Source organism: Rhipicephalus microplus, chromosome 8 (assembly GCF_043290135.1).
Source record: "Rhipicephalus microplus isolate Deutch F79 chromosome 8, USDA_Rmic, whole genome shotgun sequence".
Classification (NCBI taxonomy): Eukaryota; Metazoa; Arthropoda; class Arachnida; order Ixodida; family Ixodidae; genus Rhipicephalus; species Rhipicephalus microplus.
The window spans coordinates 122,939,126-122,966,462 of record NC_134707.1 but is presented as its reverse complement, the minus strand read 5'-3'; the positions used below and the strand labels follow the sequence as shown (position 1 = coordinate 122,966,462).

Here is a 27,337-nt window from a genome sequence, read left to right as displayed (position 1 = left end):
GTGGCGAACAATCAGGAAATGTCAGCCGCAGATAGGCTTGGCGCGGGCCGGGTGGCATTGCGAGGCGCGGAAGCGGAGCGCGCACAACGCACCGCCGTCGGCTCTCCATGGCTTCGCCGTCTCAGCTGTACACGCTGTGCGGTTTCAGCGCCGAACTGGACTGGAGACCGCTGCACTTCGTCGAGCCCGTGCCGGCGCACCGAGTGTGCAGCGTGTGTGGCGTGCTGCCCCGCGTGACCGCCTTCCTGTCGTGCCGGCACGTTCTGTGCAGAGGCTGCTACGAGCGATGCCTGCTCGACGGCTGTCCGATCGAGGGGGACCCCTTTCTGGAGGATGACGTCGAGTGGAGAGAGCTACCTGCGCAGAACCTGCTCAGTCGGAAGGTGAGAGAATGCGAGCGTGCTATGCTTTCCACGAAGATTTCGCCAATGTTCAATAAGCACATGTCAGAAAAGTGGGAGCATGCCCTGGTAGGGGGGCCGGATGCTTTACCGTCAAAAATAAATGCCCTGTGAAAGCAGTTCCAGTATTCGGAACTGAATCACGGCGGAATCCTTCTATTAGAGATAGTGTTCTTTTGCTCATCGCAAAGATAGATCCCCCGCGGGTGGGGGCGTGTATCCTTTGGTTCGTCGCTCTTACGATTGATCTTAGTTAGGTCATGGTGTGGTGCAATGTTATTATGCAAGAAAATTCCTCGTTCGTAGCAGGGCATTTTCTGTCAGCCTCCTAACTTGTCTGTAACCGCGTTAAAGTTTTCGCATGAAATTGTTTTGAAAGCTGCTTGCCACGCGTTCATTTTGGCGGGAGACTTTGATTTGCCTGATAATTATCTTGGCGTGATGGAACTTGTGAGATGACAGCGGGTGGAAGATGAAAAGTGTTGTTATTTCTTGTGGGTTAATTCAATATGCCATTACACGTGGCACTAAATACATTGGACTTCGTTTCCTGCAACTCGCTAAATATGGTGAATACAATAAATGTCGTTCCGGTAATAAGTGACCTCCATGCTGTCATCGCCATTGCTCAAACCAACAATGGGATACAAGCGAAACAAGAGAGGAGATCGGTGTACCTACATGATCGAGGTGATTACGCTAGTATATCATGGAATCTGCTTGATAATATGCCGCTTTTTAATCCTCTCAAATGATTGTGACGTTGTGTGTGATTGCGGCAAAAGCTTAAACAAAAATGCAGGAGCTTGCAGACACCTAGATTCCCGGTATCGGATGCGGTAGAGTTAAAACGTGAAAAAAAAAAAAAAAAACATGGAGTGAAAAGATGAAAATGAAGGCACATGTATTAAAAAAAAGAAAAAAATCTAACAGTCGTTGTCACTTTGAAAGCTTAAATGATGTGACTGATGAGTTCAAGCAGAATATAAAAGAAGCTAAGTGGTGCCACATTGAAAAACTTGACACCAAAATAAAAAACATTTAAAAGGTGCACTGGCAATACATGAAATGCTGCGGAACAGATTCGCCGGGAATCGCCAAAATCCTCTTCAATAATGAGGAGTTGTTGGCTGATACTGAGAAGGCTACCTGTGGAGACAACTATTTTTGTTCCTTACACTTGCCGAATTATAGCTCTAGTTCTTTGCAATGTACAAGTTTAGTACCTATTATGTAGTAGTGAACTGTGCACAGAACTTGGGCATTACTAAACAAGATTATCGATAATAAGGCAATAGACCGGACGGTATTCCACCTCGATTAATAAAGCAGTGTTCTCAGTCAATTTGGCTTTGTTCGCACGTAATCTAGACCAAGTCTATTTCCTCCGGTGCCTTCCCAGACGACTGGGAAATGGCACATTCGCTTCTATTTCTTAAATGGGGTCTAACTATGACGTAACGAACTATGGGCCTATGTCGCTTACGTCAAGTTATTACAACACACGGTGTAAGGAAATGACACATTTATCAACAAGCAACCTGCTGGTCTCTCAATAACGTGTGTTTCGTAAAGGCTTATCTTGCACAACACAGATAATTGAATTTTACCCTCTCAAATATATAGTGGCAGGCAAGTCTATTTCACTTTTGGGGCTTCCGTGACTTCGCACTGTTTTACTTAAACTTGCAGCGCTAAACATTTACCGCGCAGTTCGGGCACGGATAGAAAAGTATCCCTCGGACCACCGACGGTGCGTAGTATTAAAAGGCAAGAAATTAAGTTTTGTAAACATAACAGCGGGGGTGCCACGAGGCTCACTCCTGGGTCCACTTTCATTTTCAATATATATAAAAATGACATTTGGACAGGAATAGGTTCCAATACGGTTTTTTGCAGGTGAGTGCGCCTTAATTGCACAGAAAAACTAGAAATGGAGATGTCGCCTTGCTTCAAGGTCGTTTGTTGAGTGTTAAATAATGGTGTTCAAAATGAAAAATGACCTTAAGTGCGAAACAATGCGTTCATGCTAATTTCACGCGTAAAGAATGTTAACCTTGGAGTGCGGCCCCGCCGCGCTGGTCTATGGTACTCGGCTGCTGACCCGCAGGTCGCGGGATCAAATTCCAGGTGCGGCGGCTGCATTTCCGATGGAGACGGAAATGCCGTAGGCCTGTGTGCTCAGATTGGGGTGCACGTTAAAGAACCGCAGGTGGTCGAAATTTCCGGAGCCCTCCACTATGGCGTCTCTCATAATCATGTGGTTGTTGTGGGGCGTTAAACCCTACATATCAAATCAACCTTGGAGTGCGTTATCAGCAATAGTATATTAATATGAAAATTGCAGTATATAAACTTAGGTGTGACGTTTTCAGCGGTCTGCTCATGGAATGCTCATGTCGATTCAGTAGTTGCAAAGGCCGCCAGGTTATTGAACTCCATGGATTCGCAATGCTCATAGACTGTGGCGCCGCCAAGCGGGATTTAGGAGCGTCCTTTCAAGGATTGTTCAGTCGGCAGACGCTCCCTTGTTCGGCTCTTCTAGGCTCAGTGTTAATGCGTTAGCAAAAATGGCAGCATATCCACGGAGTGAATGATGGAGAGTGGGCGAAGAATTCGTCCGTCCATTCGTTCTTGCCTCCGTCCGTCCATGCGTCCGTCAGTGTGACCGTCCATGCGTCCATCAGCCCGTCCGTGCGTGCGTCTGTTCGTGCGTCCGTCCCTGCGTTCGTTCATGCATCCGCCCCTGCGTCCGTTCATGCGTCCATCCATGCATCTGTCTGTGTGTCCGTTCGTCCATCTATTCAACACTCCAAGTACCACCATCTCGCATCTTTTCACCATATATTCCCCATATAGAAACACCGCCATCCAGCGGACATTCCAAGGACTAAACGAGAGGTGGCACGCGCACACTTTCTTACGGCTTGCGCTTCGGGTCCACTTCCCACCTTTATCCACCTCGAGTTCATGGTATATACTAGTTCACTGTATTCATGGCACTGCGGCCGAACGCTCGCTAAACCTTTCTAAAACCAAGGAGGTTACGCCCAGCGAGTATGACGTAGCACCATTTCCTGGTGCTCAATGTACATGCCAATGGCTGCTAATGGGAAATGAGAGGCGGAGAATTCGGCTTTTACTTTCTTACGGCTTGCGCTTCCTATCTAGTTCCCATTTTTAACCACCTCGAGTTAATTCATGGTATATAAAAGTTCAATGTATTCATGGCACTGCGGCTCAACGCTCGCTAAACCTTCCTAAAGCTAAGGAGGTTACACCCAGCGAGTAAAACGTAGCAACCCTTTCTTGTTAGATAGTGCTCAATGTACATGCCAATGGCTGCTAATGGTGATCGCAGCCTGCGCGTTAACTAAAAGCCGAACGCTCCTGTCTCTCATTCCCCATTAGCAGCTATTGACGTGTACACTGAGCACTATTTTTTATTGTTCAACAACGCACAGAAGAAGTCTCTCACCGGAACCACCTTGGAGGTCAAAATCGTAACGACCGCTATTTCGGGTATGTGCCACTGGTGCCACTGGTGGTTACGTACTACGAGGGACGCACAAGCCACGCCATAAGGAGCTTCGCCCCTAAAAAATGAACGCTCACCACTTTGCATGTTTCCTGCATTAGTGAACCAACTGGGCCCTCTGTGACACGATAAATAAGCTGATCCGTTCTTACGAGACGCGACGTGCAAGATTTTCTGTAGCCACGTAAATTAGTTAAATGTTATCGTCTGAACTTTGCAGTTGAAACACACCGTGTTTTACGTGCTTATAGCAATTGCCAGTTTGTTTTTTTTTTAGTGCATGAATCCCGTAACATTCATTGTACGCGGAAAGTAGCGCAGACTCGTGACTTGCTTTTCCAAAACTTGGGTACAGTGAACTAGAAATATTCTACTTGGTCAAGGCTGCGCCGCTTGTTTGCGTATGTTTGTTGATATATGGCGCACACTGCAAGAGATTCGCTTGTTGCCGGGTTTCAGAGCGAAATGTTATCCACGCCCAGATAAACCTTGCGAGTGACGCGGTGTTGTCGAAGTCGTTCGGCGGAGAGAATTCTTCTGATTGCTTTCAGCAGTGATGCTGAAAGAAACAACCTTGACGATGACGATTGTTCACTGGACGTAGAAAGCTGTCAACGTCACCGACAGTGACGGAGACGATGGTCGATCAGCTGCTAGATCACGAGGAGCGAGTTGCACTTTACATTGCCTCGTGGGTTAATTTTTTCTTTTACGCTCGTAAGTGCCTTTGGTGGTGTTTAGCGTTTAATATATTTCAGCATGCAAGGTCAAAACAAAAGCATGAGTTTTCGTGTGCATTGCATGTTGCGCGATTACTGTGGATATTAGAGAGGTTTAGCACTGCGGAAGGATGCTACGTACGCATCACGCAAGCGCCTTGCGTTACGTGGCGTCGTTTGCCACGAATGGGAATTTAGCACGCCTTAGCACCCGAGTACGTAACGAACATGAAGCGTGTTGCGCCATCTGGTACATCAATATAGAAGTACGTGTTGTTGAAGGTCAATCTGAGCCAATCCAAGTGTGCTGCCCCGCCGCGGCGGTCTAGTGGCTATGGTACTCGGCTGCTGACCCGCAGGGCGCGGGTTCGCATCCCGGCTGCGGCGGCTGCATTTCCGATGGAGGCGGAAATGTTGTAGGCCCGTGTGCTCAGATTTGGGTGCACGTTAAAGAACCCCAGGTGGTCTAAATTTCCGGAGCCCTCCACTACGGCGTCTCTCATAATCATATAGTGGTTTTGGGACGTTAAACCCCACATATCAATCAATCAATCAATCAATCAATCAATCAATCAATCAATCAATCAATCAATCAATCAATCAATCAATCAATCAATCAATCAATCAATCAATCAATCAATCAATCAATCCAAGTGTGCTAGCCGGATTATGGCCATATTTATAGCCGCTGTAGTAGGCTATACCGTGACCGTAGCCACTGAAAACTGACGGCATACGGACGGTACAGTGGCTAGCCACTGTACAGACGGTAAACGCCTTTGGTGCCGCCATTTGGGAGACATGTTCGAGAGCGGAGCGACCACCTCGTACGTACGTACTATCAGCATCAAATGAAACCCGAACAGCGGCGAGCCTTTGCGATAGTGTAGTGCATGCCATCCAGTGATCACCAATGACAGGCTCGCGCAACCTGTTCGGCAGCTTTCCGCACATATGCGTGCCTGTTCGTAGTGATAAGTGGATGGCGTGCACTACACTATCGCGAAGGCTTGCCCCTGTTCAGGTTTCATTTTACGATGATAGTCAGCACGCAGCGCATGCGTGCGTACGTAACGCGATACGTGTGTGCTGCGGTCTGTGCATGCGCACTGCGCAAAACGTGGCATCCTTACGTACGCAACGCCGCCACGTACGACACGTACGCAGTACTAAAACTATCTATTATGGAACGCCGCATGCAGCCAACACGCTCGAGCTCGACCACTGATGTAAAATGGTGTTAGATCGATGAAACGTGCAGTTACAACAATCCATGCCTCTCAGCTAACTTCTCCTGTACTTCACCGGTATCTCCCGAACGGCGTTGTTGTTCCACGAATTTTCGCAATTTCTATGCTGCGAAAAGCATACGTGCGTATTCTTTTCGAAATTCATGTTTCGGTCGCGCTCATGGAACCTGCAACATCCGAGTGCAGTCAATAGCGCATGGCTAGATTCTGAGAATGACTGTGAACATGCGCTTCTTAAAGGGATGTTAAATGCTTGGGTTTCGTTGTAAAAGAACCTCCATGTTCGTGACAGCGCGAGAAATAACGACGGCGTAATATGTTGGAAACATCGCCACGTTAAATATGCAGTCTAGTGCAGCGACGTTGACGCTACTCGCGTGCGGCCTATACTGCTGCGGCAAATCCGCCAGGCAGGCTCGAGCAAGATCGAGCACTTTTTTATTGCAGTGGCTATTATATGGACACTATCGGCTGTATTTTGCCGCTGGCGTCGACATTGGGGTCACTCACCGTATATGTATACGTATCTTTATATATGTTGTAGGCCCGTGTGCTCAAATTTGGGTGCACGCCTTAGCACCCCGTGGTCGAAATTTCCGGAGCCCTCCACTACGGCGTCTCTCATAATCATGTGGTGGTTTTTCGACGTTAAGCCCCACGTATCAATCAATCGCTTGATTAAGTAAATAATTAATCAAATAAATAATCGATATATATATATATATTGTAGCGAAGCCTCCGAACTATGAAATGGGTCGAACTCTTGAGTACCTTCTTGTGGGGCTACCCAACAAGGACGCCGCTCGCGCTGAGAGCCCGTGCTTGGCCGTTACTGTCGCCATTGTGCTTGCTCGCTGTGGGCCGGCTAATAAACGCCTTAACATTTTGGTGGAGAGTGCTGTGCCCTTCAAACATCTTCGGTTCACATTCGATGCCCTTGGAGCTTAGATCCCGTACCGTGCCTTCAACCATGCAACAAGACGCCGCCCAGCAAACGCTTCCTCCTGCGCCGACGCCATGTTCCGGTGTCCCCCGCATCCGCGACCCACCTGTCTTCACCGGCGCGGATGGCACCGACGTCGAGGACTGGCTCGCCATGTACGAACGCGTCAGCGTCCCCAATCATTGGGACGAGGCAGGTAAACTCGGCAACCTGGTTTTCTACCTCGCGGGTGTGGCCGGCATGTGGTATAACAACCACGCGTCTGATTTCGCAACCTGGTCCGATTTTAAGACCGCTATCACCAACGTTTTTGGCCGCCCTGCCGTTCGTAAGCTGCAAGCCGAGCAGCGCTTACGCGAACGCCCTCAGCAGGCTGGTGAATCATTCACCAGTTACATTGAAGACGTCCTGGACCTATGCAAGAAATCCAACGACAGCATGTCCGAATCAGACAAGATCCGGAACGTCATGAAGGGCATTGCCGATGATGCCTTCACGATGCTGCTTGCCAAAAACCCAGGCACAGTAGCTGAGGTCATCACGCTGTGCCAGAGGTACGAGGAGCTCCGCCGGCAGCGTTCGATGACCCGTCGCTCCACACCACGAAATGCAGGGCTTGCAGGCTTGGAGGCGAGCTGTGACCACGTGGCACTGCTGGCAGACCTCAAGTCCTTCATACGCGAGGAAATCGCACGGCAGTTCTCTCTCCTGCCCTTTGCCCACCCACCGGCTGCTCAACAATCGGCCACTACCATTTTCCCCCCCATCCGCCGAGCGATTGAGCAGGAAATAGCGGAGGTCATGCCTGCGTACCACCCACAACAGCTTCCGGCTCCTGTACCCCCAAGTTACGCCCAAGTGGTCGCCAGGCCGCCTCCAGTCGTTCAAGCGCCCGCCCCACTGACTTACGCCGAAGCTGCCGCACGACCTCCATCCTTTGCAGCGGGTATGCCGGCTACGTATGTTGACGTGACCTCTCAGACTCAGCTCCAGCACCCCCTGCAGCCTTTCCAGCCACCGTTCCGTCCATCGGCTCTTGCGTCATGGACAAGACCTACCCCGGCGAACCGATGGCGCACATCCGACAACCGGCCCATTTGCTTTGCCTGCGGTTACGCCGGCCACGTAGCACGTTATTGCACTCGCGTACAGACGATCATATCTCGTCGCCTGTTGCTGGCCAGATCAGGCGTACCTATCACGAGGAAACGCCGTCTATGCCACCACAAACTCGCCTAGCTTCATCTTCTCGTAGGTCACCGTCTCCACGACGTCGTTCCCCGTCCCCCATGCGGCCAAGTTCAGCTGCTCACGAGCGGGAAAACTAGTCGTCGCAGTCCCCGAGGCAAGGACTGCGATGCTATCGCATTGTGAAAGCCCTCAGAGCCGCCCATCTAATGTCATCGACGTGCTTGTGGACGGTGTTCACGCATTTGCTCTTATTGACACAGGAGCTGCAGTATCCGTTATGGACGAAAAATTTTGCCGCTTGCTTCGTAAAGTGACGACGTCAATTTCTGGATTGTCCCTTCGTACCGCCTGTTTGCATCGTATCCATCCTACAGCAGGGTGCACAGCTCGCGTTGTCGTTCAGGACGTTCTGTATGTCGCCCAATTCATCATCATTTCCGCATGCTCTCATGACGTCATCCTGGGGTGGGATTTTCTCTCCCGCAACGACGCCGTCATCCATTGTGCCGCCGCCGAAATTGAACTCTCCCCCTTCTCGCATTTGACGCCGGAAGACAGTTCTTCGAAAGTGAGCAAGATTCTCGTGAAAGACGATACCATAGTGCCTCTAAGCTCCACGATGGGTGTATCTGTCTACTGCGCTGGACTCTCCGACACAATTGCACTCGTTTCGCCATCCGACCGTGCTTGCCGAAGGAAAGGGTTGCTAGTACCTTTCGCGACCGTGCAAATCACCCAGGGCAACGCCTCTATTTTCGTGACCAACCCATCCCCGTACACTGTTACCTTGGTTCGAGGGGAATGTCTCGGCAGAGTGGAACCAGTGGATAACGCACAAGTCCTGGACGTACCTGATGACTCGCGTTGTCCCAATTTGAGTACCATCAGTGCTGTTTCCACTTCTGATTCATCATCTCCTGATGTATTTGGCCCTTACATTGATGACAACCTCACGTCGGTACAGAGTTCCCAGCTACTGAACCTGTTGCGAGAATATCGTTCTTCTTTCGATGTCGGGCGAAGTTCTCTCGGTCGTGCGTCCGCTGTTACGCATCGTATCGACACTGGTGCCCATCCACCATTACGGCAACGTCTCTATACCGCGTGTCGCCTGCTGAACGTCGGAAAATTAACGAGCAGGTTGATGATATGCTCAGACGCGACGTTATTCGGCCCTCGGACAATCCATGGGCGTCTCCTGTTGTTCTTGTTGCGAAGAAAGATGGTTCTGCGCGGTTCTGTGTGGACTACAGACGGCTCAATAAGATCACTCGCAAGGATGTTTACCCACTGCCGCGCATCGATGACGCAATTGACAGCCTTCACGGAGCCGAATTTTTTTCTTCTCTCGATCTGCGCTCGGGGTACTGGCAAGTACCCATGGCTGATGACGCTCGACCGAAGACTGCGTTCATCACACCCGACGGCTTGTACGAATTCAACGTCACGCCGTTTGGTCTATGTAATGCCCCTGCGACCTTTGAGCGCATGATGGACACCGTTCTGCGCAACTTGAAATGGCACACGTGCTTGTGTTACCTCGATGACGCTGTTGTGTTCGCTCCAGATTTCTCTACGCACCTCCAACGTCTGAAAGAAGTTTTTGCACGTGTCAGCGATGCCGGCTTGCAACTAAATCTGAAGAAGTGCCGCTTTGCAGCACGGCAACTCACCATCCTTGGGTACGTCGTGTCCAAGGATGGCATTCTTCCTGACCCAGCCAAGCTTCGGGCCGTGGCCGAATTCCCCAAACCTGCGTCCGTCAAAGAACTGCGTAGTTTCGTGGGCCTGTGCTCGTACTTCCGACGCTTCATACGAAACTTTGCCACGATCATATCACCGCTGACGAAGCTCCTTGGAAGTAACGGGTCCCTCAATTCGTGGTCGTCTGAGTGCGACGACGCGTTCGCGAAGCTCCGCCATGTGTTGACGTCTCCTCCCATTCTACGCCACTACGACCCTACGGCCCCGACGGAGGTGCACACAGACGCCAGCGGTGTAGGCCTCGGCGCTGTCCTGGCGCAGCGCAAACCCGGATTCCCTGAATATGTCGTAGCATATGCAAGCCGTACGCTCACGAGAGCTGAGACAAACTACACCGTCACGGAGAAAGAGTGCCTGGCGATCGTCTGGGCTCTTACAAAGTTTCGACCGTATTTGTATGGTCGCCCATTCGATGTCGTCACCGACCATCATGCACTATGCTGGCTTTCATCATTGAAGGATCCCTCAGGCCGTCTCGCCCGTTGGGCTCTTCGTTTACAAGACTACGACATCCGCGTGCTGTACCGCAACGGACGCCAGCATGCTGACGCCGACGCCCTCTCGCGCTCCCCTCTGCCTGAAGGTGATGTGCTCTGCTCAGTATCCTCGGCTGCTGTTTCTGCCATTGACGTTGACATAATCGCTACCGAACAGCGAAAGGATAATTGGATCGGCCCGCTGATCGACTTGCTAGCCATCCACGCGTGCCATCCACGCGTGCATTGCGTCGTCAAGCTCGCCATTTCGCCATTCGTGACGGCCTTCTACACCGACGCAATTACGACGCCGACGGAGGCAGTGGTTACTCGTGATACCCCGCAGTCTGCGGTCAGAGATATGTGAATCCTTCCATTCTGATCCGCAATGCGCGCACTCTGGGGTATTCAAAACCTACCATCGCATTCGACAACGCTACTTCTGGCGCGGGATAAACCGCTATGTGCAGCAGTTCGTTCGCTCTTGCCTCACTTGCCAACGCCGTAAACCGTCAGCTCACATGTCGCACGCCAGTCTACAACCGTTACCTTGCCCTGACCGTCCCTTTGGGCGCGTAGGTATCGATTTGTATGGACCACTTCCTCTGACGTCGGCTGGTAACCGCTGGGCCATCGTTGCCGTTGACCATTTGACGCGATACGCCGAAACCGCCGCTCTCCCTGCGGCTGCTGCGCGCGATGTTGCGTCCTTCCTGCTGCATCGATTTATACTGCGCCACGGACCACCCCAAGAGCTTCTCAGCGATCGAGGCCGTGTCTTCTTGTCGGAAGTCGTCGAAGCCATTCTGACGGAGTGCCATTCTGTCCACCGCAAAACTACTGCTTACCACCCACAGACGAATGGCCTCACCGAACGCTTTAACCGCACCCTCGGCGACATGCTTTCTATGTATGTCGCTGCCAACCACACTAATGGGGATAATATACTGCCCTTCGTCACCAACGCCTACAACACCGCCCCTCAGAGCACGACTGGTTTTTCACCTTTCTACTTGCTGTACGGAAGGCACCCGTCGCACACCATGGACACGATACTCCCGTACACGCCGGATCCATCTGAGTGTACACCTATTTCCGAGACAGCCAGGCTTTCTGAAGAATGTCGCGAGCTTGCCAAGACTTTTACGACGCAAGAGCAAGAGCGGCAGAAGAGTATCCGTGATGGCTCCACCACTTCTGAGCCCACATTCCTTCCTGGTGCGCTTGTATGGCTCTCGATCCCGACCTCTGCCGCTGGCCTCTCTTCTAAACTACGTCCCAAATACGAAGGCCCCTACCGTGTCATCGAGCGCACCTCACCCGTCAACTATCTGATCGAACCCGTTGAACAATCTTCGGACATGCGCCGCCGTGGGCGAGACATCGTCAACGTGGAGCGCCTGAAGGCTTATTATGACCCGCTCATAATAACAAGCTGTTAGGTCGCCAGGCGGCTCCCTCTTCGACCCCGGGGTAATTGTAGCGAATCCTCCGAACTATGAAATGGGTCGAACTCTTGAGTACCTTCTAGTGGGGCTACCCAACAAGGACGCCGCTCGCGCTGAGAGCCCGTGCTTGGCCGTTACTGTCGCCATTGTGCTTGCTCGCTGTGGGCCGGCTAATAAACGCCTTAACAATATATATGTATATATATATATAAACGGAACGAAAAATCCAGAAAAAAAACCCGTTGCGCGGAATCTAACTTGAGACCTCTGAATCGTTCATGAGTGCGAAGCATTAACCATTGAGCCACAGAGGAGCACCTCCTTGAACGTTCAAACGGCAAGCTATCTGTATCTACCACTTACCGCTGCTGATGGGAATCTCGGGGAAGCTATCGTGATTTCAGCATTACCAGTAAGATGGCGCAATGAGCGCGTGTCGCCACATCGTCATGACGCGACGGTGCGCGCTCTCATCTCCCACGTGTACTTTGCGCTGTGGAGAAGGGGGCGATCGACGCTCACTCGCGCGCCCTGACAGCGCGGTGGGGAGGATCGTACGTCTTGGCTGGCCTTGGGCTTTCAGGAACAGTTACGTTGTAGTTTCTGGGCCCACAAAGGTCACTGTAGTCGTTGCACAGTCTCAGTTTGTGAAAAAGAGCGCGCTTTTTGACACAGCGAAGTAACAATTAAGACGCTTATTCGCGTTCATATGTACCCGTGAGTACGTTTCGTGCGTCATTTGTGCGTGAAAAACACGGGGAACGTTTCGATATGCTTGCCATTCTACGCTCGACCTTCCGATTTCTTTTTATCGCGTTCATTGCTTCGCCTTTGTGGCAAAGCTGTGAACTTTTGTAGAACGCACAGGATTTCGCAAAGAGTCGTTCATGCATAGCGACGGAGCTAAAATATAACTTTTGACACCACGGCAAATAATCGGGTGGCGAGCTTCCATGGTTTCAAAAAGTAACATTTAAGCGCAGCTCATGACTAGCCGGTGAAAGTGGCACAGTCCGTACGTCCGCAAGTCCTATTTGTCCCTATGCGTGTTGACCCTCTTCAGCGCGCCATATCGAATCGTACTGTGCGCTACCTATTGTTAGTGGTATTGTGAATTCAGTGAAACCTGAGACATGCGCTGGCGTGTTTAAAATCAACGGCGTATTCAACAAACGTTCGCCCCATGCTTTATTACGCTTGTGGTGTGCGGGATCCTTGGCAAAAACAATGAATGACTGACTTGAAAAAAAAAATTCGGCAGATCCCACGTACCTGGCAATCGACCTTATACGAAGCATGCGTAAGGAAGATTAGTTACCGTGTTGCAATTTTTTATTGAGTGACACGTGATGAAATGACGCTAAATATATGTACAAATTTTGCTCGTACAGACATGTCAAATAGTTGCGAATGTTTATATACCCGTTTGCACTTGCGCAACGATGCCAAATATAACATGCGAATTAGCAACACCAGAAGCTGATATGAAGCGCTGATGCTCGCGAGGATGCTGGCCCTTGACATTGCTACATAAACTTCAGCGCATGGCAACTAACCACAATTGACGTTAACCCGACGTGACGGCTGTATCAAAGACAGCCGTGGCCATGTCTGTGTAGAGTGCTCGGGCAGCCGGTTTTGGCTTCGCGGGCCGAAACCTTGAGTCAGTTGCAGGCTCTGAAGTGGTGTATTAGGAGTATGCACGGCCTAGTTGTCAGGATAACCACGTCAGAGCTTCATACTGCCCCAATGTTTCGCCCCGCAGAGCGAAAACCGGCTGTACATATGTAATACTCATAAAATTGGGTAGGCAGCACTGCAACTACTATTTGAAAAGTAGTTCCAGCCCTGCGTCTCTTTGAAAAGTAGTTCCGAGACCTGGCGTAGCTCTGTGGTAAAATCCTTCATTGCCACGCAGAATGCTTGGGTTCGATTCCAGCTGGCACCCTGACATTTATTCTTTGCATTCTTCGGGACGACGCTACCGATGTCGGGTATTTTAACGCTCGCGCGTTAAAATTGCCCATGTGTGTTCTCGTCGTTCCTGGGTAGATGCTAAGTGTCAATCACATGTGCACACACCCGCATACCAACGGCACATACCAGCCCGTGAGTATGGGCCATAGTCTTGCGGGAAGTGTTTGATGACGTACGCGACGGGATTGTGTCATTATTCGGGTCTTGACCAGCGCGTCATATTCTTCAAACCATCTTACCCTACCATGCTAATTTTGGTTCACTCTAAGTTAAGGGGGTGACCTTGAGAGCACCCAAACGTAAGTGGCTAAATAGATGGATAGATAGATAGATAGATAGATAGTCGACGAAGTTCGCTAAAAATGCTTCGCATTTAAAAAATACCGAATAAATCCGCAAGGTTCGTACTAAACTGGTACTTAAAAAAAAGACAGTCGCACCCATCGTTACCAGACGTTGGGTCAAAGCTCCTATACAAAAATATTTCATATTAAAACCAGAATTTTAAAGCAAATGTACCTATAGGGTCCTCATTATGTTATTGTAATTCTCAGAGTCTTCTAATATGGCATAAACCCTCACACAAAACTTTCGCCTTCAGGGGTCCTTTGAAGGATCTCGGACACCGAAAGTTTTGTTTTTGCGACTTTTTTACTGTAAGTTGTAGCTTCACGTCTGGTAACGCCGAAATTGAATCTTAAAAACTCTAGCACATCGTATAATTATTCGTTGATTCAAAACGATCTCACGTCAATTCGAGACGCCCGCTTAAACACCACAGGAAACTAGCGCCCCACAGTGGGGAAGCGGCTGAGGTCAACGTTGCTTGAGACAACGTGTGCTCACGCTTCAGTGTTCGATGAACGCCCTGTTTCCCTTTAGGGGGACCCGCGGGTGTGAATAATGAAACGATGTGAATGCTTTGAGTATGTCATCCTTAGAAAAAAAGAAAAGCATTCTTGGTGCAAGCAGCCAGAACCACTTTGAGAGGAGCCCGACAACAGAGCGAGATAGGTGATGAAGAACAGTCTTTGCCGGGTGTTGTGCGCTCTCCGCAAATGTTTTCTGACGCCAACAATACTTGCTTGACCTCTGTAACGTCACAACGGGACCCCATGTCTACGTTAGATCACAGAAAATGTCGATTGTACCTGAACACTTAGAAGAGCACGCACCCCTTTTGAAACCAAATTGAAATTTCTTATTGGAAACGCACGTCTCTAATAAAAGGTATGAAGTGCCCCAGTGTGCAGAGAGAGAGAGGGGGAAGATATCATAAAGATAGAGAGGATAACTGGACTAAGTCCACTTTGCTACCCTAAACAGGGGAGAGGGGAGTAAACTAAAAAGAGAGAAGGGAAAGGAGATACACATTGCGCAAAACACACAGTGCAGGTTTCATGGGCGGTTGCACAGTGATGTTGCCCTCCAGAATTGTAGAAGGGCTCGTGTGGCTTTCTGGGCTGATGTACTTGAAGATCACGCACCCAAGATCTTTTTTAGAGTAAAGAGTCGATCATCCAGTCTCCTTAAGGCGCACTGGAGAGTCCGGCGATCTTCTTCAAAGTCTGGACAGTGGCACAGGACATAGTTCAGAGTTTCTACGCTTTGGCAGTTATCACAGACAACGCTGCTTGATGTGCCCACGACGGAGCGCCCACCCCGCTCATACACCTGTCAACGGTTGACGCCGTGGGAGAACTTCGCCACATCGCGCATAATGCCACGCTTATTCATTGGAATCTTACACTGAACTCCACTTTACGGTCGCGGAACCTCACTTCATTATTCCAATTACAGCTGCCACCAAAGACTTCGCGACGTGACGCTACAATGCTGTGTCTGTTGTGGGTTGGCGTTGCCTTTACCAATTCATTCAGTTATCGTATTGGTGTTGCTGACTCCCCCAGCCGGCAGGACTCTCAAGCAACACAAGCTTCTCGAGTTTCCGAATTTGGCGCCAGGGGTAAACAATGTCAGCCTTAAGCGTTGGGCCTACCAAGATGTCGCACTTGTCGGCTGCACGCTGTTGTCGCCGCTTGCGCAGTCGGAAACACGCACAATGAAGTGAAACCAATTGATCGCGCATAATAGTCATGCGAAACAAGGAAGAGCGGCTGCATGGCAAAACAGCGCAGGAGATAATTAACATCTGATATATCGCGTATATAAACCAATCTAGCATATCTACTGTACATGCGTCACTGAAATGACTCTCATGAACTGCGCCAGAAGGACTAGAAATGACAGGAGAGAATAATACGCTCGTTTTTTTTATTTATTCTCAGAGGCTGGTGAGGGACCATTTAAAAAAAGCTGATCAGGATGCCATTTAAGTAAAGGTTAGTAGAAAGATTAGATCATAAGTGATATTTGTAAAATGTACAGAAAGTACTGAACACACATTTGAAAAATGAAGATGCGTAAATACCACATAGATTCGTTATGGCATGAAAAAGAAAGTTAATCGTTTTTGGTAAGATATGGGGTACGGCTTGCAATATTGTGTTGAAAAGAGCCTGATTAAGCCTATCCCAGCTTGTCTTTGCCATTTTATGCTTAGATGAGCTAGTTAAACCAGAATAAATATAAGCAATACAAATTAACCATAGTGCGTCCTAAATAAATGAGTAATAAGTATACTTGAAGCACCTAATTATGCCAAATGATCCCGATTGGAATTCCAATGAGGTTAGTGAAGCCGTATTCAAGGTGATACTGATTTTTGCATTTTCGATGGAGGCGGAAATGTTGTAGGCCCGTGTGCTCAGATTTGGGTGGACGTTAAACAACCCCAGGTGGTGAAAATTTCCGAAGCCATCCACTACGGCGTCTCTCATAATCATATGGTGGTTTTGGGACGTTAAACCCCACATATCAATCAAGGTGATACTGATTATTAGGATGGTAGTTATGTCGAACTAAGCCTAAGCCTGATTAGTCATATGCATTAATTATAACAAATGTAATTGCGACTAATACCGTTGTCTGTCAATCGTTACTAATCAACGAGTATCAATTCTAGCTTTGGTAAGCCACCAAATAAGCCTACACATGCTGGGATAAACTTTGTTCATTGTGGCTAAGCTCTTGAATCGATCAATGCAAAATAGATTCCCAATCAGTACTGATTGATAACGATTCAATGCGTCGGAGATTGTCAGAGAGGAGCTAAACCATGACCTGCAGTTCTACTTGCTTTCAAATTCCTGACGACTGCAGTGTGTTCGTGTTTGTAAAAACCTGCTGGATTTACTTAGGAAACTGCCAGCTCCACTGTGATTTAGGCTTGGGCCACTTAGAGCAAAATGTTCATTTTTTTTTAATGTATGTCCAAGGTTTTGACTTTCAAACATGTTTCTGGCAGCGAACAAGTCCCGAACTTGACAGCGCACCAACGAAAGTGACAAAACTTGGGGTATTTTTCTCGGTAAAGAAAAGTTCTGTTTGCAGAATTTTAACACATTTCCATCAGTAAATGTACGATTTACTGGCGAGTTTTGTTTTACCCCGCTCGGCAAACAAACAATTTTTGTGCTTGCAGAGCGGGGTAAAACTAAATGCTAACGGCATATACACCATACACTGTTTCGCAGTCGTGATAGCCTCTAAACTTTAGTGCGTTTTTGTTATCTTTGTTGTCAGCGGCTAGATGGGGAGATGGGCTCGTGTTGGGTGTGCTGTAAAGGTAGTCGCGTCCACGAAGCGCCACCTCCACGAAGCGTGGTCCCTACTGCGCGCGCGCTTATCAGACTCGTTATTCGGGAAACGAAGAGGAGGAGGAAGAAAGTTTAAGCGGAAAGACAGGGAGGTTAGCCAGTTCTTAGACCGGCTGGCTACCCTGTGCTGTGGAAAGGGGTGAGGGGAATGAAAGATGTTAAAAAGAAATGCTGCGAATAGAGGGAGAAATTACAAAAAAAATTGCGACAGAGGAAAGGCAACATCAAAGAGTATAAGACACTAAAGTCTGTCTCTGAGGCCAGTTGTCCGCAAAAAGTGCAGCAAAGCTTTCAAAGCCTTCTGGGCTGAGAATGGGCTCGGCCAATGACCCAGAATCCTTTGTTTCGACAAAGGCCGATTGTCTAGTCTATCCAGAGCTGCAGTGAGTTCTTGTCTTTGCACGTTGAAATGGGTGCACTCACACAGAAGGTGCGCAATGGTTTCTTCGCAACTGCAGTAAGTGCATGTAGTAGAGCTGGCCATCCCAATGAGATAAGAGTATGCGTTCGTGAAAGCCACTCCAAGCCACAGGTGGCATAGAAGAGTCTCCTCAGCTCGAGATATCCTTGGGGGAAGACGAAGCTGCAGATCGGGATCCAAGTTATGCAGGCGCGCGTTTGTGAAGTCTGTTGAGTTCCACTGTACCAGTGTGAGGTCACGTGCAAGCGAACGAAGTCTTGTAGCTGCGTCGGTTCTTGAGAACGGGATGGCTGTGTATTGGATACCATCGTGTGCAGATCTAGCGGCCTCATCTGCGCGGTCATTGCCATATATACCGCAATGACCTGGTATCCACTGATGCACTATGCTGTGCTGTTTTTCGGTTGCTTGGTGATGAAGAACCCTTATTTCAGCTACTAACTGTTCATTAGGTCCATGGCGAAAGGGTGATATAAGACATTGAAGAGATGCCTTCGAGTCCGAGAAGATCGACCAAATTCCCGAAGGTTCTTTCACTATAAACTCCAGAGCTGCACGAATGGCTTCAAGTTCTGCAGCTGTCGACGACGTCAAATGCGATGTCATGAATTTAATTGTGATCTGAATTTAACCACCGCCCCTGCAGAGCTTACTGAAGACACCGAGCCATCCGTGTAAATGTGAAGGCGTCCGTTGTGCTTCTCTTGCAGGAAAAGTAATGTGGCCTGTTTCAGGGCTAGATGCGACGACTTTTTCTTATTTTGGATGCCAGGAATTGTAAGAAGGGCTTTGAGTTGGTGTAGGCATCATAATGGTATCGGCGGCTGTGCTGCATGCGTGAAGTGCTATGGAAGCACTGCGCAATGCTGAGCTACAGTTGCGCTGAACGCTGAGTGGGGCCTGGAAGTTCGAAGTGAGGCGAGGTGATGAGATGAAAGCCGAGCGAAATCTCTTATGTGCATTCTCAAAGCGTCTACGCGGATGTATGCGTTGACTGGATAATCACGCGCAATGATGACTGTCGCTGCTGTAGACGCGCATCTCGGGAGACCAAGGCATATTCTCAGGGCTTGGGCTTGGATCGACTGGAGGACGCGCAAGTTTGTTCTTCGGATCCCGCAAAGCACGGGTAAGCTGTATCGCATATAACCGAGGAACAGAACAGTGTAGAGTTGGAGCATTGCTCGTACCGATGCACCCCACGTTTTTCCAGCAAGAAACCTCAGTACGTGGGTGGTCATGGTGAGTTTAGTTTTCATGTGGGCGATGTGAGGGCTCCAGGAGAGGTCGCGATCAACTATGACTCCGAGGAATTGGTGGGTCTTCACGTAGTTGATCGTGTGTCCGTTGATTTTAATAACATATGGGCTCATAGACTTATGCGTGAATGCTATAAGCGAGCATTTCTCTGATGACAGCTCTAGTCCCCGTTCTTCCAGGTACTTTGTCGCTATTTTAGCCGCTCTCTGAAGCCGGGCACGCAAATGAAGGCGTGTTACGCCTGACGCCCAGATGCGGATGTCATCTGCATATATTGATAGATGGACAGATTCTGGAAGTGCATCAACCAGGCCGAGTAGCGCTAGATTGAAAAGTGTGGGGCTAAGAACACCGCCTTGAGGCACACCTCGACGGTTGCAATGGTGCGTTGTTGTGCCATTCTCCGTCGGTACAAAGAAAGTTCTGCCTTTCAGATAGCTGTGGATCCATTGGTAAACCCGACCCCCTAATTCAACATTTTCCATGACATCCAGAATGGCTTCATGTGATACGTTATCGTATGCACCTTTCACGTCCAAGAACAACGCCGCAGATAAACGTTTCAGTCTTTTTTGATGCTGAACAGATGAGATCAGGTCTATAACGTTATCAATTGCGGACCTCCCACGCCGAAAGCCCGTTATAGCATGAGGGTATACCTCGTGGCGCTCCAGGTACCACTCTAGGCGAGTCAAAATCATCCTCTCCATCACTTTCCCGAAACAGCTGGTAAGCGCGATGGGGCGATAAGAGGTCAAGTGCAGAGAAGATTTACCTGGTTTAAGCACAGGGATGAGGCGGCTGGATTTCCATGAATGAGGGATAAATCCGCTGCTCCACAAGTCGTTGTACACGGATAGAAGGGCCCGTCGAGCTGCTTCTCCGAGGTTGCAAAGAGCCATGTACATGATCCCATCTGGACCAGGCGATGAAGATCGTTTGCATGCCGTCAAGGCCGCTTGTATTTCCTCTAGAGAGAAAAAGGTGTCCATTCTTGAATCTCTGGAAAACTGGAGCGTTTTCTAGGTGGCGCGTGGTGCACGCGGACGCATGACCGGCAACTTTCATGCAGAAATCTTCTGCTACTTCAATTTCGGTGCGTCCTTGGTGGAGAGAAAGACACTTGAAGGGGCGATGTTGATGTGGTGATGTTTGTAGGCCACGGACAATCCTCCATGTCTGCGTCAAAGGCTTGTGTGAATCCAAAGATTCGCACAGATGTTTCCAGCGAAAGGATTGAAGTGAAATGATTCGCCGCAGAATTTTTTTTCTGTAGGCGCCTTGCTTTTTTCAAGTCGTGAATGGACTTAGTGCGCCTATATCTTCTTTCTGCGCGACGACGGATAGCTCTGAGCCGTTCCAATTCCGCTTGATATTGACTATAATCTGAAGTATGTTGTATATGATAGGTCGCTTCTTGAGTAGCACCTCTAATCATATCCTCGAGGGTGTCAAGAGGAGGCGTTTTCTTTTCTTCACACCTTTTTTCCGTCAGTGACCTGAACTTTTTCCAGTCGATGCGAGTCGAAGTGTCGTAGTTTGGCGATTTTTCCAGGCCCTTGATCTTCAAGTAAGTTGGTATGTGGTCGCATCCATGAGTTTCAAAGTCTGCGAACCACTTGACCTTTCCATTTAGGCTTCGTGACACAAATGTCAAGTCAAGGCAGCTGCTGTATGTCGTTCCCCGTAGAAACGTTGGGCTTCCGTCGTTTACACAAAGCAGCTGCTGCTCCAGAGTAAAGGAGAATACTTGCCTTCCGCGACTGTCTGTCTTCTGACTTCCCCATAGTGGGTGCTGAGCGTTGAAATTTCCGGTGATGATCCATGGTCCAGGTGTGGCTGTTAACAGTGCACGTAGTCTTTCAGGTTCAAAACGGTTTGAAGGTGATATATATGCGCCTAGAAAGCGTGAAATTGAGGTCTCTACGTTTAACTGTCAAGCAGACATACTGGTTGTCATCGTGAGGTGCTACACGGTGCTCGATATAGGTAAGGTCGCATCTAATATATACAATGACTTTACTCTGTTCGTTGCAGGTAGCGGACTTGAAGGCTTCGTACCTGGATAGTCGTATTGCATTGTGTAGCCTTGGCTCACAGATAACAATAATTGGAAACTGGTTTTTAAACACAAATTGTCGGATATCAGAAATGCGGGGCTTGAGGCCTCGGGCATTCGACTGAAATATCGAAGCTCCTTTGACCTCTTTACGAAAGGCTTGCAGAGGCGGAGCCATGGTGCCTTTCCAGACTTGATAGCACCGGCTTCAGCGCATCCACTAACTGAAGTGCACTCTTTGCAGCTGGACTGTGAATGCTAGTGAGGAGCATACGAATGGTATTCTTAAGGGCCTTTACCATGGCTACGATTTCTTTGTCGCGACTATCACCGCATTCTCGTTCCGAAGTGATTGTAGACGAGCGATGCGGTGGCTCAAACGGTGGGTCTATCGTTGGCAGCGCTGGCCATGCTTCAGGCGAGCCGGTGATGCTCTTGTCTTGCTTGGAGGATTTGTTGTCGGCGTGCCTGGACGCTTGAGGTGGTATGCCGGCGGTCGTTTGGTGAGGTTCAATCCTTGCTTCAGCACTGGGTCTCCTCAGGGGCCTCCGGCGACGAGACCGCCGGCGTCGTACTTGGGCAGCGGCCTCCGCGTGAGTTGAGCCATCCCGGACCAATTGCCTCAACACTTGCATTTCCTTTTTCATGATTGGGCAATCTTTTGACGATGCTTCGTGAGGGCCATGACAGTTTCGACATTTTCGAAGTTCTGCCTGGCAAGCGTCTGCGCTATGTGATTCTGAGCATAGCGAGCACACAGCCAGGTTTGTACAAACAGCACTGACATGTCCCAATCTATAAAATTTCCGGCATTGAAGGGGCTTCGGTACAAAGGGTCGCACTGTGTGTCGAAAATGGCTGACCTTGACTTGCGATGGAAGGCTGTCACCCTTGAACACGAGCTTCATGCAGCGTGATTTGCCAAGGCGACGAGCTTGCAGTATAGTAAGTTCTGCAGACACCGGTTTGATGAGAGCAGCAAAGTCACTTTCGCTGATGGAAATGTCGACGTCGTAAATGACGCCTGCCGTAGAGTCGCGGCCATCAGGTATATATGAGCGAACATTGATGTTATCCAACATCTTGACGTTGCTCAGCACTTCCAATGTGCTTCGTTGAGTGACGTCTACGGCGAGGATATTCTTACGGCCGTTGATCCGCACGTCCGCGATCTCTCTCTGGGCGAGTTCCTCAAGAAACCTAGACGTGACTTGCCGATTGAGCCGGTTGAGACTATGAGCCGCATCGACCGGCACAAACATAATTGTGTATATCGTGGGCTCTCGCGTCGTCGTCACATTCTTACTTGTTGTTGGAGATGGCATCACTAGTCTTCTTTTTCGCTGTCGCCTTGTCACAGACACAAAGTCGCCTTCATCGGAGCTTTCGTCGCTGGCCGTAGAGCAAATCAGCGTGTCTTCGCTGTCGGCATCACTCGGGTGGCCCGTACGCTTTCTCGTGGTAGCTGCGGACGACGTCGATGGTTGCGGTGGAAGCCCAGGCGAATCCACGTCCATCGCCGCAGTCACTGGAACGGTGTCTTCCACAGAGTCGCAGAAGAACTTTGAAAAATTACAGATAGTGACAGCAGTGTTCTACGCCAGAATCACTTCGTCGTCGTCCCAAACACCTCGGGAAACGAAGGTCACTTCGCAAGCCGCCATGACCGCGTTTACGAAAAAAGCGTGCTGCTGACACACGACGCAGAAAGAATTGTGACTGTTGTTTGCGCTTGTCCTGTGTATACTTGTGTTGTGCGTTCGATACGTGCATCTTTCTTTCTGTTTGAACAGCGCGCTTGAAGTGTTGAGCTGTGACAGCTGTTTGTCTGCGCTCGTTCGTGCTTTCTGCTTGAAGTGTGCGTTGCGAATTTCGAGCTGCTTGCCGTTCCTAACGTGGCTTTGCAATTTGTTGCTGTTGCTGAAACAATGAACAATAAACGCTCAACTACCTCTGTAAAACACGTTTCAGTTTCGTGTTATACCGATTCCTATATACGGGTATCAGCCACGTTTTCGTTTTCACCGGTACATGATTCACACAGATCGACGAAGCTTGAAAGTGACGAGACTTTTCTTCTTTCAGCCAGAACACTTAGTTAAAAAAAAACTCTGCGTAGTTCGTCATATCGCCACGGGATATTAAGAGAAAAATATACGGCAGACTTCACGTACATCGGGAATCGACGTTATACGAAGGATGCGGAGAGAAGCTGACCGTGTTGCATTTTTTTCATTCAGCGACACGTCATGAAATGAGGCTAAATATGTGTATAAATATTGGTCACGCAGACATATGTTGAAGAGTTGCAGATGTTTAAATAACCTGTTGTTAGCACTTTCGCAACGGTGCCAGCAGGGACACCGGGAGCGCTAAGCTGATAAGAAGCGCTGGTGCTCGCGAGGATGGTAGCCCATTCCTACATAAACCGATTTCAGCGTATGGCACCTAAATACGATTGACGCTAACCCAATGTGACGGGTGTGTTATAGGAGTACGTGTGTAATGTTTATAAAATTTGATAGCCAGTACTACAACCACTGTTAACGTTTCACAAACATTAGGGCCTATTTGCAAGTTCCGTGGCGTTGCTTTGTGGTAGAATGCTTGATTGTCACGCAGAAGGCTTGGGTTTGATTCCTGTTGGGACCCTGTCATTTAGTCCTTGCATTCATCGGGTCAATGCTGCCGATGCCAGGTTTTTCTTAATGCTCACCCGTTAAAACAGCCCATTACTGTTTCGTTGTCCCTGATTTGATACTATAAGTGTCTATCGCCTGTGGCACATACCCGCATACCAGTGTCACCTACCCACCTGCAAGTATGTGCGACTGTCTGGCGGGACGCATTTGATGACGTACGCGATGAGATTGTGGCATTATTCATGTCTTGACCAACGCGTAATATTCATCAAACCATCTTGCCTTCTCATACTTATTTTTGTTCAAGCCAAGTTACGAGGGTGATTACAAAAGCAACCAGGCGTAATCGGATAGATAGATAGGTAGATAGATAGATGGATGGATAGATGGATAGATAGGTGGATAGATGGATAGACGACAAAAGTGTTTGCAGTACGCAAAAAAATGCTTCGCACTAAATAACATGTGGTACTTGAAACCATTGCAGCTCTTGACAAGGGATGATCTCAATGTGATGAAGTGGCTGGAGGTATGCATAAATGCTCTGAGTGTCTTCGGGACGACGGGCACACTTTAGAGGTTATTGCCACGGCCTTGTTATAAAAGAAGGGAGAAAAAGTGCCTCAGAGGAAGCAAGTGCGCGGCTAAGATGCGTTATCTGTACATCTGTCTCGCTTCGCCGCGGTGGTCTAGTGGCTAAGGTACTCGGCTGCTGACCCGCAGGTTGCGGGCTCAAATCCCGGATGCGGCGGCTGCATTTTTGATGGAGGCGAAAGTGCTCTAAGCCTGTGTGCTCCGATTTGAGTGCAAGTTAAAGAACCCCAGGTGGTCGAAATTAACGGAGCCTTCCACTACGGCGTCTCTCATAATCATGCGGTGTTTTTGGGACGTTAAAACTCACATATCAATCTGCAAATGTCTCGCTTACTCTTTTTTTTAGGCTAACAATTTGTAGGAATCCAAAGCAACGTTGAGAGTATCTGTCTTGCATGCGACGCCGTGGAGCTACCGTGACTGTCTTACGATTAGTTATGCTTCAAATGTGCGTGGCATTCATTTATCACATAACATAAATTTATATCATTTGACCTAGCCTGATTAATAAAGAAATACCGAAAAGAGGGGGGGGGGGGGCAATATTTGCGGCTTTAGTTACACTGTGGCAATTACTGCATGAAGGGAACTGAACTAAAGCGGACTAAAGTTTACCAACGGTTACAATACTGTCTAATGCAAGTTATGAGCGCAACTTCATGTTGAGACAAAGGAAACTGTGATTTAGGTTATGGCTTTCAGCAAAATATCAACTGTGCCATAAATCATATTTTTTTATGAAGTAGCACAGCGCCCAATACGCCACTATTGCTCTTTCTGTAAAAAATGAAGTACCAGCTACATATCTTTGCGGGATTATGTGCAGTTTGTTGATGCTGCTTGTAGCTGGTGACAATGAAGTATTATGGCTGAACACTTTGCAGTTGGTTGGAAGCATCAAATCACTGTACACACGTTGCGAAATTAGCATTGTGTGGTGACTGATTGTTATTTCACTCTTCTGGCTCGCTCTGTTACATATAGGTTAGCGCGATTACTTCCCCGACATGAGGCCTGCATAAGGTGGTTTTGCAAATGAGTTTCGAGCATTAGCGTGGTCTTGGGGTAGAATACTCCACTGCCACACCGAGGGCCAGGACTCAATTCCCATTTTATCCTGGATATATATTTTCTTCTCATTTTATTTTCTAATGTCCATTGGTTACGCCCTTGAAGGCCGCAAAATGGTGACGGCAACGGCGCAGTAACGGACATTTAAGTGAAAACCTCACTGGTGGTAAGGTCCGAGCCGTAGCTTAGTTTGGCACAGCATTGAACGCGCAGTTCGTAGGTTGTGGCTTCTGTAGCTACCGCCGACGGGTTGACGGACTCTCTGGGCAAGAGCCTTGCTACGTACTATACGCACATGTTAAAGGCATCATGTTTTTCCTCACTCGGTCAGCTTAGCTAAAACTTCACATGCTGAATGGAACTGGAAGGCATCATGCAGAAAGGAGGAGGGTGCGGGAGGGGGGGGGGGGTAGAATAAACGCACTTTCGCCTATAATGGTATATAGGTCACTCCAGAACTCTTTCTTTGTTTCGTTTCAGGTGAAATGCTGGAATGAAAAGCGTGGCTGTGAAACGGTCCTGGCCGCAGCGGAGATCAACAAACATTATCGCGAGGGCTGCGAGCACCACTACACGTCTTGCCCGAAATGTTCGACGGTCGTGCTACGTCGCGATGTGTGCGGGCATCTACGGAGCAAATGCAGGGATCACACGGTGTCTACGACGATCGGTGCCCCGCAGAAGTCTGACCACGATGACCAAAAGGCGATGATGATGGCTCTCAACGCGAGCCTGGACGTGCGAGGAGATGAAATGAAAGACAGGCTAGACCAAGTCATCAGTGATAACACCTCCCAAAGTGACCGCCTCAACGAGATTTCTCATTGCATGAACTCGACGAAAGAAACGCTGCAGCAAATGTCAAGGGAACGCAAAACGTCTGAGAGTGAAGAGTTCCAGGCTGTGGTGGGCTTATCGTCTTCCGAAGTCATCCAGGAAAGTTTGGTTGGCCACGGTGAAAAGATGCACCAGCTTGCACTGACTGTGAGCAATTCGAATAAAACACTGCGAGAAGTCGAATACGAGCTAAAACAGACGTTTCGGAAAGAGTTGCAGGATGCAACGCGGACAATTTGTAGACATTTTGAGGAAAGTATCGCTGGCATTTGTGACGCGAAGCGCACCGCGGAGGATTTCGAGTCGAGTACAATGAGTAGACAAAAAGAACTGGCCCTGAACACTATCGACGTTAATCGGTATGAGTTTTATGTAAGGGATATAAAGTCGATGACCGACAGCACCCACTCAAAAGGCTTTAGGGATTGCGCGAGTGAAAAGATATACATCTGTGGCTACCACATGTCGCCAGGAGTGTACTTCAGAAAGGAAGGTGATCACGTCTTACTGTATGCCGGTCTTCAGCTGCACAAGGGAGTGATCGACGAATTCCTTCAGTGGCCGTTCAATCATAGCGTCAAGATGACCGCCAAACATCCGTCGGAAGACAAGCACTGCTCCTTCATCGCAAAAACTGGGGGTAATCTGGACTACGATGGAAGACCCGAAGAATCAAGTAACGAAGGGTCGTATTTTCGAGACGGCTCGTTTAGATTGGATGATCTGGAGCGTGAAGGATACGTCACTGACGACAAGCTTTGGATAGTGTGGGAGCTTGTTCCGGAGTACATAACCGAAGAGAAGTGACATGTCCTGGACGTTTCTTTATATATGCTTATGTCGGAAGACTTGTTGAAAGCGAGCGCGGCCGTACTGGTAGCTTCGTTGCAAGCAAAATAAAATCTTTTTAGATGCGTCGTGTGTTTTAGATGCGGAGCATCTCTTGCTCGTGGGTATGTCACGTGTCCGGCGTCCGCACCCGCGCTACGCATGCGCGACTCTCTTCCTTCCCTCTCTCCAACATCTG

General features: G+C 49.0%; 1 protein-coding gene across 1 annotated transcript; it reads left to right on the top strand.

Annotated features, from left to right (window-relative positions):
- LOC119164571 (uncharacterized) lies at positions 1-27,225 on the top strand. Its single transcript, XM_037416792.2, has 2 exons — positions 1-383; positions 25,954-27,225. Exons 1-2 carry the CDS (start codon positions 108-110, stop codon positions 27,115-27,117), a joined length of 1,440 nt encoding a protein of 479 aa, XP_037272689.2. The 5' UTR covers positions 1-107; the 3' UTR covers positions 27,118-27,225.
- Positions 27,226-27,337: the final 112 nt, after the last annotated feature.